This window comes from Elaeis guineensis, chromosome 8 (genome assembly GCF_000442705.2).
Source record: "Elaeis guineensis isolate ETL-2024a chromosome 8, EG11, whole genome shotgun sequence".
In the NCBI taxonomy this organism is placed as follows: Eukaryota; Viridiplantae; Streptophyta; class Magnoliopsida; order Arecales; family Arecaceae; genus Elaeis; species Elaeis guineensis.
Genome location: NC_026000.2, coordinates 7,822,636 through 7,836,086, shown reverse-complemented (window position 1 = coordinate 7,836,086; position 13,451 = coordinate 7,822,636). Strand labels below are relative to the sequence as shown.

Here is a 13,451-nt window from a genome sequence, read left to right as displayed (position 1 = left end):
TATTCGGATATGAGTTTGGATATTATCTATACTCATGGGTTTGGATCATGTTCGGATTCGGATTTGGATAGAAAACAGCACTATTCATATTCTATCCATATCCGTATTACAATTTTCGAATTTTATCCAAATTCGAATCCAAATTCGATCAAATTTTATTTTTTAAATTTAACTAAATTTAAATAAGATGCATATCCATTAAATCGAATCGATTTTATCATCTCTAATTATTTTAGACCACATTGACCTCTGGGTGCCCACCAAGCATTGGGTGGCAGGCAGCCTTCTGGCCACCTCTCTACCACATCCAGTCTTTTACAGCAATGTGCATCAAGTTTTGATGGGATCATCTCAGTTTCTTGGGATGCATCCTCCTGACTCACTGCGTTTCATGTTGGTGATGATTGATGAGAAAGTTATCCACGTTCAGAGGGCGAATAAAAAAAAAAAAAAAAGGGGTTTAGAGGTTTTGGATTTCAGCCACACACTGAATGATTTCATCGCATATTAAAACATATGCACTGCTCTCTGTTGATGTTTGGTGGGTAATAAAATTGATAATTTCACTAAGAAGCAATTGAAAGGAAGTTCTTTTAGAAAATCTAGAATTTAAGGCTATGGAACTTGAAAGGCAGTACTTGCAGTACAAACTGATTATCCACCTTTTGCTCTCTTGAAAATGAAAAGTCTGTGTAAAGAATTCTTTAAGTGAGGTCAAGGCAGGAATCTCAATTGAGCTGACTGTATCAGATGGATGGTCCTCAGCATTTTCAAGGATGTGCATGATGAGAGTGCCATCCTCTGGTGATATGTAATTCTATTGATGTATGCTCAAATATAAATTATTGATGATTTTCATAAGCTCAGGTTCTGTCTTTGAGCCTCAAGAGGTGTTTTCCCTAGTTTTTGAGATGGGTAATGCTTCTATCACTTCTATGACATGATCGGTGGCACCCACATCATTATTCTCAAAAAAGAAATATCACTCGTACGATGAAAGTACTTGATTCATTTTAAGAAGTATATATACGGTTATTTTTTGTTGCGGACAAAGATTCGATCCGTCACGTGAGGTATTATCCGTTCTGTCCCATGGACCTCACGGTTTTGTCCTTTAAAAGACGCCTCACGTGAAAAAGATTTTTTTCTCTTTATAAGTACGAATCTCCCTTGATTCACAACTGATGTGGAACTATTGATGTCCTCCATATTATTAAAATCACAATATTTTTGAAATAGTGAAAAGAACTAAATGGCAACCTCTCCTGTACATATTCATATGCCTAGAGACTTCAATTAGTATTCAAACTTCAAAAATCTTGTTGCCAGCAAAAGGAAATGAGTACCAATATGAGTGCTCAGGAAAGATTAATCAAGTTTACATATATGTGAGGAAGGAATGTGGAAAGAGCTGTGACTTAATCTGAAAGGATAGGTATTGGAGAGCAGATAACAGTGGAAGCATGAGAGGTTGATTCTATAACTTACGTTGTATTTGGATCTAGGCACAATGGATTTCTAAGATAAAGAATTATAAGCTTTAGATCTTTTATCACAACGAGAATGACTTTGTGTATATTGAGTTCATGCATTTCATTTGCATCTGCTTTCATATGTGTACCATACGCTCAAGGATTGCTAAGCTGGTTGTTACTTAATCTGAAGCCTGCTTTTCCAACTTAAATATATTGGTAATTAGTGGAAATCAGCATCAAAATTGAAAGAATTGTGTATCTCATAGCTTCTACAATATCCAAAAACTGCTCTGCTTGCAGCAATCATTTTGTTAAAACAAAAATAGGAGGAGACAAAAATTTTAAGGAGTGTAAAATGGTACAAGTGGTGGTTGCATCGACGGTACATATTTTAAATAAGCAGCTTTGGAAATTATGGATGACAACCATATCTCTTTACCTAGAGATTTGGACCATACCATGTTGGAGAAGCTGCACTTCATAATGACTTGTTGCCAGCCTGCAAAGGCCTTGACTTGAGACTTATTTTACCATTTCTTTCCACGCATCTGAAATTACAAAAAGTAGTATCTGTAGCTTGAAAAAAACTGGAATAACAAAAGCAATGCTCTTTGGTGCTGTTTTCTTGAGCATTGCTTTTTTGAATTGTTCCCAGAGGGAAGGATCTGTAACCTAAACTAGCACATTGGTTTTCCTCCATGTTGAGAAGCTAACTTCGAATAGATTTTGAACTTACACAATGGCTGTGAAACTGCTTGAAAAAAACCAAGAGCAAGAATGTTGTTTGCTTGCTTCCTTTCAAAAACTTTAATTTGCAAATGGCCTTCCGCTTTATCTTAGTTTATCTGTTCCCTATCTTCTCAGGCAGCACTTGCTCGTCTCGCATACATGGATGATGCGCTTGATTGGGTTATCGAACTTCCATATCCTGATTGTCCAGGTAGAGGGCCACTCAAGACATCCTGTAAACAAGAAAGAGATGGAAAACAATCATTTATGAATTCTTAAATCCACTCCACGGTTCACAAGCTTTCTTTGTCCAGATAATATCACCACAATTCACTTGTGAAGGTGATGGTGATATGCTTATCAAAGAAAAAAAGGTGATGGCGATGTCATTCGCAGTCACCAAAAAGGCAGCTCGAACTTAGTTTGATTTTCTTGGATTACTCATCAAATTAATAATTGTTCTTGAATTTGGCATAGATAAAGATTCACCAGCATTCTCTTTGTATTTATATGTTAAACTGTGTAGCTTTTCTTCATATACTGCTCTTCATGTATTTACACCATCCTCAAATATCCCATGTTTTACCAGGCAATATCGATCAAGTTATTATTTGAATATGGGATCTAATTATTATTTTCTTTATCTGATTCTATCTACCACAGTCCACAACTGCATAATATATAACCCCTCTTAATTATCTTAGTTATTTGTCAGCAAGTCTAAATTGAAATCTCTGGTCTCTATGGTAGTGTTAAGGAAGCATATACGCACGTAAAGTTTTATAACATTTCTACCTATCGTACTCTGATATTTTCCATACTATCCTTTCTAGCTTCATATCTGACCGGCAATGCATGGTACCCTGCAGATTTTTCTTAGTATGCTTAGTATGGTTGCATTAGCGGTAGATTTGAAGTCAATTCTTGCTCTTTTCTTTCTTCTGTAAGAAGTCAAGCGAGGTTAAGTGCTGCCAACTTACCGGCAAGGAAATCTGGCTGTGCATGGATGAGGTTTGTGATTTGCCCAAAAACACACAGCCTTGCATGTTTTGTTCTGCAAAATTTCTGAGTCTTTCAAGCTCTGGGAACACAACTGTAGCAAGATCCGGCCGGTCCTTCCGTCTCAGCTCTGCACACTTGAGTGCTATCTTGGCCAAACTCAAGGCGTCCTCCACTGGCCAATCTGTCACCAATGGGTCTAACATTTCTGCAAACGTCCCCTTCTCAATTGCGCGCTCCACATGGTGTGTCAGCCCCATGGGAGGTCTTGCGGTGATCAGCTGCAACAGCATGACCCCAAGAGAATAAATGTCGGACTTTACACCAAGCATGCCGGTCTGCTGGTATTCTGGATCTATATAACAGAATGTTCCAGCAGTGGAGGTCATGCGGTACTGAGTAACATTTTCCGCAACAGATGGGGGAACCAAGCGGGCAAGGCCGACGTCGCTGATTTTGCTGACATAGTTTTGGTCGAGGAGAATGTTTGCAGGCTTGAGGTCTCGATGAACCAGTGGCTCTGGCTTTGTCTCGTGGAGAAAGAGGAGACCTGTTCCGATCTCAGCTGCAATGCGGAACCTATGCTGCCAAGGGATAGGTGGTGTATTTCCTTGCCGGAATAGGCGATCTTCCAAGCTCCCATTGGCCATGTATTCATAGACGAGGCAGCCATATTCTGGGCAGGCACCCAGTAAAAGAACCATATTTGGATGCCTAATGCAACTTAAAATTTCAACCTGCATCGGAGTCGACATGAAGAAAAAGTTAATATCTCAGGATTTGACATAGTAGCTGCTAGCTATGAAGGGAAGATTTAATTGGCTTGGGGATCACCAATCACCAATAATTGCATATCATACTCCGCACATGTGGCATGGATATATGGTAATTAAAAGAGATTTGGCCGTGAGATGCGACCGTGCAAGGTGTTTAATACCTCCTGTTGAAACTGAGATCTCCCTTGAGCCGCATCCGGGCGCAGAACTTTAATGGCGGCAGCTGTGTGGTCCAGATAGCCTTTGTAAACAGGGCCATAGCCACCTTCGCCAATCTTCCGCTTCTCAGAGAAATTTTCTGTGGCCGCTTCTATCTCCTCTATCGTGTACTTCCTATACCTCACATCTGTATGTGCTAAAGCATCCAAGGCCCTTTTCTTCTCCTCAGCCTCTTTGAGCACCTTCATTTCTGCATTGATTCTCTTCTGTGCCTCCAACTCTGCAATCCTTTTGGAGGCTTCAGCCGCCTCTATGGCTGCCTTACATCTTGCTTTCTCCTTCTCTGCTAAAGCCAGGGCGGCTTCTTCTGCCAGTCGAGCTTCCTCTAATCTCCTCTCTTCCTCCATCTTCCAACGATGGAGCTCCATTGCCTGCATCGAAAGGCATAATCAGCAAGGGAGTTGAGCTTTTGGAGGTGTGGTGTAAACATTACCTTCTGTTTAGCTGTGAGAGCTTCTTTGCAGGCTGTACTGTACATCTCCATCGTCTGCTTGAGTTCTAGTCTCAGCCTCTTCATCTCCGCCTCCACGTCTTCCTGCGAGTTAGAGAACAGATTGTAAAAAGTTCTCAGGCATTCATTTGATCACTTAAAATGCATGTTTATTCTTGTGCTTTCTTTTTGCCAGACTTATTCTTAGAGGTAAATGCACGTACCATGTTGAGAGAGGATGATGTGCTGTCTTGAGAGATTGAAGAGAACCCAGTCCCAAATGAGTATCCGCCACCCATTGACTTGCGTGGTGATTGCATCTCAAAGCTGTCATCTAAGCCGTCAGACATGGACAGCCTCGGATTAAAGATGCGATCAATGCTCGGTCTGCCACCACTCACAAACGATATATCACTATTTGCTATACTGTCCGTATGTGCTTTGGCATTGTAGGCGTATGGTCCCCGGGTGAATGGTGACCTGTTTGAGGTACCATATTAGCTTGCAATCCAACATAGGAGCAGAAGAATGTACCAGTTCTTGCTATGGTGCAGTAATGTCACTTCTTATGCATTGCAGGACATGTTACCTGATTGGTTCCCTTTCGCTCTGCACATGCCGAGCCTGTAATGCTGCCTCACCTGGCAATTGAAAATATCGAGACTTCTTTCAGTGAAGGAGACAAGAAAACTTTGTGTTTTCCTATTCAAAGAGAAACTGATGATGATAAAAAAGTTCTCATGTTTATGCAAACCTTTGACGCCAGAAGAGAGAGGTGGGTCTACATGTTCAGCTTTTATACTTGCTTGGCTTTGGATGTGAGACCGGAGCGGCGAGAAGGCCGGTGGCGGTCGGACAGCATTCCTCATGGAAGATACCTTCCCTTTGGATATGATGTAGACTGTGCAGAAGTCAGGTGCAGCTTTGGAAATGTTGGTAGCCGTGTCTGTAGTCCTAAATCTTTTGACATCAAAGGTATGACAGTAAGTAGTCTGAGGTGTTGTGTTTCCTTCCGAACCAGAGACTTCCACCTGCTTGAGATTGTATAGATTACCTAACGAATCCACTTTTTGAAGGTGCGCCAACGACAAGCTTTTCGATAGCTGCCTGCGAAACGAACTCTATGATTGCCCTTGCTATGTCCGTGTCTTCAAGTATGATATCCTTGCAGTGCACCTGTTAAAGGAAGCAGAAAATTGTTCCGAGAATATTTTTTGTGTGATGGCTTGTGGGATCTTATGCATGATGGTGGTGTTTACTGGAAACTTAAATGAGGCAAGCAAGTGTATGAGCTGCAGCGGCAAAGTTCTGGCTTTTTGTCCAGAAAGGCTGGGCCAAGAGGATTTGGTATTTGAGAATCAGCTAAAGGGGGGAGGGGAAGGCTTTCATGACCGCATTCTCGTCAAACCTTGTCCATTTATTTTCCTAGTTCCTGGAGTTCATCATAATTTGGGATGACATCTAATATCTCACCATGAGTTTGAAAATAACCTCTGACATTGTTATGTTGTCAAGATCTGAATGCATTGGCCTGCTAGGAAAGAGCAGAATATCTCTGTGTTGGTATTTTAGATGCATCGGATGGTCGAAAAGAATGCTGCAGCCATGGCGCCCCGTTTTACATGGTTGGAAAGAGATTCTTCGGTTTCTCTGAGAGGTAACTCATGATGCCCTATGTTTGAATATCTTCATATATGTTTGTTCGCCGACTCATCTGGTTTTATGTCCTATTATCACTGATAGTACTCCCTGCGGTTCTTCTGAACGGCAGGAACCAATGGCCAGCCAAATTTCATGGATTTGGAAAATGTACGAGACATTGTTCTTCATTTAACTATTGCAATGGAGAATGAGTACTGAATTTTATGGGCGGCAGCTTACATAACCATGATAAAGAGAAAAAAAGAGCTAAACAAAACAGGTTTACCTATATCATTCAAGAGCTGGCGAGTGTTAACTAAAATCTACAGTTGGCTTGATTGCTAATTTCCAGAGCAAGATACATGCACAGAGTAAGAGGAAGGGTGACTCACGTTTTTACGTGTGCAGAAACATCGGAAGGGAACAAAAAATTCCTTCGATTGACTGCCAGCGGAGGCAGGATCCTCTTGTTGCCCCACTGCATTGCATCAGAATGAATACTAGAAATTAGTTGTAGGAAAGACCTCCCAAGGTCTTCATGCCTTTGTTGCTGGCTACATTGCATGCAGTTTCGAAGATGACTACATTTACAATATTAGTAGAAGCAAAGAGCTTTATTTATTCGTTCGTTCTTTTTTTTTTTTTTTTTTTTTTTTGTAGGAGGTGAATCACAAAATTTTTAGCTATTTGGTTGTTGAGCGAGATGCCTTTTCCTGTTATACCCTTATTCTGATCGGAATAAATCCGTTATTGCAGGAAAAACTTGATACTAGATGAAACTATTGTTGGAAAAAGCAAATATTAAATATATTTGAAGAAATCCAAAGGTCATTTTGTAAACTTAATTGAAGTGGGAAAAACCAAGAGTCACATGGAAAAACCAAGAGTCACATGGAAAAGCCAAGAGTCACATGGAAAATCCAAGAGTCACATGGGAAGTCTAAATGATAAATTTATTAGGGGAGTCAAAAGGTCATTTCTTATACCTATAAAAAGGTGGTTGTTGTAGAATTGACGGAGTGGTGAAGTGGTATCCAGAATAAAAAAAAAGAAGAAGGGTTTGTGAGAAAAAGTTGTATTCTCCATTGTTTTATATAGTTTCTCATACTATTGTTGTATGTTCCACCACCATTACATATTCTATCAAAGTGGTATCAGAGCTCGGAGGTTGGAAATATGTCCAACAGCATGCAATTCCCCATTCCACGACTCACCACCACCAATTATGAGAATTGGAGCATCCAAATGAAGGCATTGCTAGGCTCTCAAGATATTTGGGAGGTTGTTGAAAAGGGATATGAAGAACCCCAAGATGACCGCGCACAAACGGTGGCACAAAGAACGGCGCTTGTCGATCAAAGAAAAAAAGACAAGAAGGCTCTTTATTTCATCTATCAAGGGCTAGATGAAGCCGGATTCGAGAAGGTTGCTTGTGCCACCAACTCAAAACAAGCTTGGGAGATCCTTGAGAACGCTCATAAGGGCGTTGAGAAAGTGAAGAAGGTGTGCCTCCAAATGTTGAGAGGCGAGTTCGAGACTTTGAAGATGAAGGAAGGAGAATCCATCTCGGATTACTTCACAAAGGTTCTTTCTAATGTAAACCAAATGAAAAGAAATGGTGAGAATGTAGAGGACAAGCGTGTGGTGGAGAAGATCCTAAGATCCTTGGATCAGAAGTTTGACTATGTTGTAGCTGCAATTGAAGAGTCCAAAGATGTGGACACTATGACAGTTGATGAACTCATGGGTTCTCTACAAGTCCATGAGCAAAGGATCTTGATGCGGAAAGAAGAATCCTTGGAGCAAGCCTTGAAGTGCAAGCTCACCATCAATGAGAAGAAGGATGGCCCAACTAGTGAAAGCAGTCAAATAAATCGCGGTCATAGTTATACCCGCGGATACGGTCATGGACGAGGCCGTGGACGAGGACGAGGTTCCTTTGGACATGGCAGAGGAAGAGGAGGCACAGGAGTCTTACCTAATGAAGAAAGCACACAAGGTCCCTCTGGCGGAAGAAGGCAACGAGGTTTCTCAAGAGGAGGACGAAGGTATGACAAAAGTAAAATTAAATGTTATACTTGTGGTAAATATGGTCATTACTCCTCAGAATGTTACCATAATGAGAATAACCAAGTGCATGAGAAGGTCAACTATGCAAAGAAGGAGGAAGGAGAAGATGGTATCTTGCTACTAGCAGAGAAGGGAGAAGAAGGTTCCAATGAAAATATTTGGTACTTGGATACCGGTGCAAGCAATCATATGTGCGGGTACAAACACATGTTCAAAGAGTTAGATGAGACAGTGGAAGGCAATGTTTCTTTCGGTGATACCTCAAAAGTTCAAGTGAAGGGGATAGGTAAAATCCTAATTCAACTCAAGAATGGTTCTCAACAGTTCATTTCTAATGTTTACTATGTGCCTAATATGAAAACAAATATCTTAAGTCTTGGTCAATTATTAGAAAAAGAATTTGATGTTGTTATGGAAGGTAGATATCTTTACTTAAGAAAACATGATCAGCTGATTGCAAAAGTACCTATGACCAAGAACCGAATGTTTATATTGAACATCAAGTATGTTATGACAAAGTGCTTGAGTGCATGCATGAAGGATGACACATGGCTATGGCACTTGAGGTTCGGGCATGTGAACTTTGGTTCCTTGAAACTCTTATCTTCGAAGGCAATGGTGAAAGGATTACCTCTCATTGAGGATACCCCTGAAGGAATATGTGAAGGATGTATTATTGGAAAACACTCAAGAGCTAGCTTTCCAAAAGAGTCATTTCATCAAGCCCGAAGGCCTTTGCAACTCATCCATACGGATATTTGTGGTCCCATCACACCGGCCTCATTTGGAGGTCGTCATTATTTTCTAACATTTATTGATGATTTTAGCAGAAAAACTTGGGTGTATCTCTTGAAGGAGAAACGTGAGGCCCTGGAGACATTCAAAAGGTTCAAAGCTCTTGTGGAGAACCAAACCGGGTGCAAAATCAAAGCTTTGAGATCAGATCGAGGAGGAGAGTTCACCTCGAAGGCATTTGAGGAGTTCTGCAAATCTCAAGGTATTTGGAGGACTTTGACTGCACCATACTCACCCCAGCAAAACGGCATAGCAGAAAGGAAGAATCGGACCATTCTTGACATGGTGAGAAGCATGTTGAAGACGAAAGAAATGCCAAAAGAGTTTTGGGCGGAAGCTGTGAATTGTGCGGTATACATTCTCAACCGCTGCCCAACAAAGAATCTTGAAGGAAGGACCCCTCAAGAAGCATGGAATGGATATAGGCCAGATGTATCTCATCTGAGAGTATTTGGTTGCATTGCCTATGCACACATCCCAGATCAAAGGAGAAGCAAGCTTGATGACAAGAGTTATCCTTGCATCTTTATAGGATATGATCAGAGATCCAAGGCATACAAACTTTATGATCCAAAGGCGAAGAAGATCCTCATAAGCCGTGATGTGAAATTCAATGAAGTAGGAATCTGGAATTGGGGCACCAACATGATAGAGGTGCAAGAAGAAGAAGAACAAGTGAAGGCTCAAGTTGAAGATCCCATATCACCTTCATCACCTAGCACGAGATCTCCATCTTCAAATGAAGAATCCAGAAAGACAAGAAGCATTCAAGATCTCTATGAGGTGACGAGTCCCCTTAATCTCATTTGTTTATATGCTAATGAGGATGTAATCTCTTTTGAAGAAGCAGTGAAGAATGAAAACTGGAGGATGGCCATGAATGAAGAGATGAAGGCAATCCAGAAGAATAACACATGGAAACTTATTACTCTTCCAGAAGGTCATGAACCCATTGGAGTGAAATGGGTATATAAGGTAAAGAAGAATGCAGAAGGAAAGGTGGAGAAATATAAGGCTCGATTAGTAGCTAAAGGCTACAAGCAGCAAGCCGGAATTGACTACGAGGAGGTATTTGCTCCCGTAGCACGCATGAAGACCATTCGTCTGGTGATTTCTTTGGCTGCACAGAGTAATTGGAACATCTACCAGTTAGATGTGAAGTCGGCATTTCTAAATGGCTTTCTAGAAGAAGAAGTATATGTTGAACAACCCAAAGGGTATGTGAAGAAGGGACATGAAGAGAAGGTTTTAAAGCTAAGGAAGGCACTTTATGGTTTAAAACAAGCTCCAAGAGCATGGAACTCAAGAATTGATGGCTACTTCAAAGCAAATGGCTTCAAGCAATGTCCCTATGAGCATGCTGTGTATGTAAAGGAGAAAAATTCTAACATTCTACTTGTGTGTTTGTATGTGGATGATCTTATTTTTACAGGTAATAATCTACAAATGTTTGAGGAGTTCAAGCATGCCATGATGAAGGAGTTTGAGATGACAGACATGGGGTTAATGACATATTTTCTGGGTTTGGAGGTCAAACAATATCAAAAAGGAATTTTCTTATCTCAAGAAGGTTATGCCAAAGAAATCTTGAAGAAATTCAAGATGAAAGATTGTAACCCTATAAGCACCCCCGTTGATTGTGGAGCAAAGCTGTCAAAAGAAGATGAAGGAGAGATTGTGGACCCTACTCTTTTTAGAAGCTTGGTAGGATGTCTGAGGTACATGACATGTACTAGGCCGGATATTCTATATGCAGTCGGCCTAGTCAGCAGATTCATGGAGGAGCCCAAATTAATGCACTGGAAGGCAGCAAAGAGAATTCTTCGTTATATCCAAGGTACTATTACTGATGGACTATTTTATTCTCATCATAGTAACTTTGAACTTGTGGGCTATTCGGATAGTGATTGGGCTGGAGACATGGATGATCGGAAGAGTACTTCCGGATTTGTATTTTCTATGGGAGATGCAGTTTTTTCATGGATGTCAAAGAAGCAACCTATTGTTACTCTTTCTACATGTGAAGCCGAATATGTTGCTGCATCTGCATGTGTATCACATGCTATATGGCTAAGAAGCTTGCTGAAGGAAGTTCATTTTGAGCAAAAGGAACCTACCAAGATAAGCATTGACAGCAAGTCGGCTATTGCACTAGGAAAGAACCCGGTGTATCATCAAAGAAGCAAGCATATTGATGTGCGTTTTCATTCAATCCGGGAACATGTGAAGAACAAAGAAGTAGAGCTACTGTATGTGAAGACACAAGATCAAGTTGCCGACATATTCACTAAACCATTAGGAGCAGAGCTCTTCACCAAGTTTAAAAGTTCTCTTGGCATGATGAAGAAAGAACAATTAAGTTTAAGGGGGGGTGTTGGAAAAAGCAAATATTAAATATATTTGAAGAAATCCAAAGGTCATTTTGTAAACTTAATTGAAGTGGGAAAAACCAAGAGTCACATGGAAAAACCAAAAGTCACATGGAAAAGCCAAGAGTCACATGGAAAATCCAAGAGTCACATGGGAAGTCTAAATGATAAATTTATTAGGGGAGTCAAAAGATCATTTCTTATACCTATAAATAGGTGGTTGTTGTAGAATTGACGGAGTGGTGAAGTGGTATCCAGAATAAAAAAAAAGGAGAAGGGTTTGTGAGAAAAAGTTGTATTCTCCATTGTTTTATATAGTTTCTCATACTATTGTTGTATGTTCCACCACCATTACATATTCTATCAACTATGAGGCTCGAAACTGAAAGACAGCAAAAACTATTTGTATGTTGATTAAACTAAATAATGTTAAAGAAGGAAAGAAAAGAAAATGAAGAAATTGAGAGAGAGAGAGAGACTCTTACACCCTGTGGGCTTGGTGTTGACATGGATGAGGGTGATGGTCTGGCCCTTGGTGACAACGTTGTCAAGAGCCCATTTTAAGGCATTCTGGCTGCCTTTATCCTTATCAACGGCGACCGCCACCAAGGGGAACGCCGCTTCTTCCGTCTGGCTCATAATTCTCCTCCCGCGCTTCGCCTCTGCACGCCAAACAGCTAACGAAGTTTAACCCCAGATTATAAACAAACATTAATCCTACGAGCTAAGGAAGAGGAAGATCTCTCAAGGGAGTATAAAGCAATGGGGGGAAAATAGAATATTAAGCCACCTGCTTCCTCGCCTGGAGTGATCAGACACATACGCACAGATCGAGAAACTCTCTCTTCTTTCGGACCCTTGCACCTGTCTCTTCTTTCGCTCCTTTCCTCTCTACCGTGCTTCTCTTCTGAATGCTCTGCGGCACCCCGAGGTGAAACTCAGGGGTGGGGAGAGAGAGAGAGAGGTAGAGGGAAAGAAGAGAGAGGTGAGGGACAGGAAGAGTGGGCTCTACGTTGTTAACTAGGAGAGGGGGCGCGTTCTTTGTGAGGCTCAGCTTTGATCTCGGTGGGGGTTGGAGTTCTATTTGTTTGACCTGCTGACCACGTAAATCCGGAACTCTCTGTTTTCGATATCGGTTTCAAGCCGAGACACCAACCACGAGATGGATGGTTTTCAAATATGACACGTTGCATTGCATGCCAAATATGGCATGACACCGGCGGATGCCGAGTAGCTATTGATCTCTGTCATTAGCGGGTAACATTGTGGTGAACGGCTCTCTGCAGTGTAAAATATGCACCATATGGGATCCGAACTTCTCGCCAACTTTCGAGAGAATTTTGGATGCGTTACGCATGAGTTTAGTTGATTGGAACGCATTCATGCTTCTTTGGATGGATAACGAAGCATTTAAGCCTACTGACTTGGTTTCTCTGCAACTTTTCCATTGCAATTAGGTTGGCAAAAACTGATCAAGTGAAAACTGGAGTTCCTTTGAGTCGCCGAACTGGAACGGAGTCTGTTAACCTAAGAGCTTTGAGCTGGCCAGGTTAAAGTCCTTGGACCTTTATTTGGGTCAGGTTGGATGAGATTAGGTTGATTGGGGGATAAAGTTTCCTGGTTGCCCTTGGAACTAGGTTTTGATTTTTTGTTTTTTCTTTTTCCCCTTTTCTGAAAACTTCATGTGAATCTCAGAAAAAGAGAAGAAGATGAGCAGATTTAAAACATATTTGGATAAATTGCCATCGAAGAATGCATTGTTACCGTAAAGAGAAGTAGCATGAATATAACAAAGTTCGAGTTTCTTGTTCCATACTTACAGGTAAGAAAGTCTTCAATATTCATCAAGTTCAAGGTCGTTAATTACAAAATTCATCAAGAAAAACAGAATCTCCTTGCATAAGTTAATTCTTTTTGCTTCATAAGATTTTCTATCCACTACTCGCTA

At 40.9% G+C, this 13,451-nt stretch overlaps 1 protein-coding gene across 2 annotated transcripts; it reads right to left on the bottom strand.

Moving 5' to 3' along the window:
* Positions 1–1,752: 1,752 nt before the first annotated feature.
* On the bottom strand, positions 1,753–12,501 carry LOC105050589 (U-box domain-containing protein 35). Of its 2 annotated transcripts, XR_003801639.2 has the most exons (12): positions 12,294–12,501; positions 11,989–12,165; positions 6,662–6,747; positions 5,683–5,804; positions 5,383–5,588; positions 5,218–5,269; positions 4,853–5,108; positions 4,632–4,733; positions 4,141–4,569; positions 3,185–3,940; positions 2,212–2,437; positions 1,753–2,023 (listed from the first exon to the last, which is right to left on the bottom strand). XR_003801639.2 is itself a non-coding variant. In XM_019852204.3 (11 exons), exons 1-11 carry the CDS (start codon positions 12,322–12,324, stop codon positions 2,336–2,338), a joined length of 2,319 nt encoding a protein of 772 aa, XP_019707763.1. In that variant the 5' UTR covers positions 12,325–12,501; the 3' UTR covers positions 1,753–2,335. The 2 variants fall into 2 exon arrangements, 1 of the variants encoding a protein (XP_019707763.1); XM_019852204.3 differs by having other exon boundaries at positions 1,753–2,437.
* Positions 12,502–13,451: the final 950 nt, after the last annotated feature.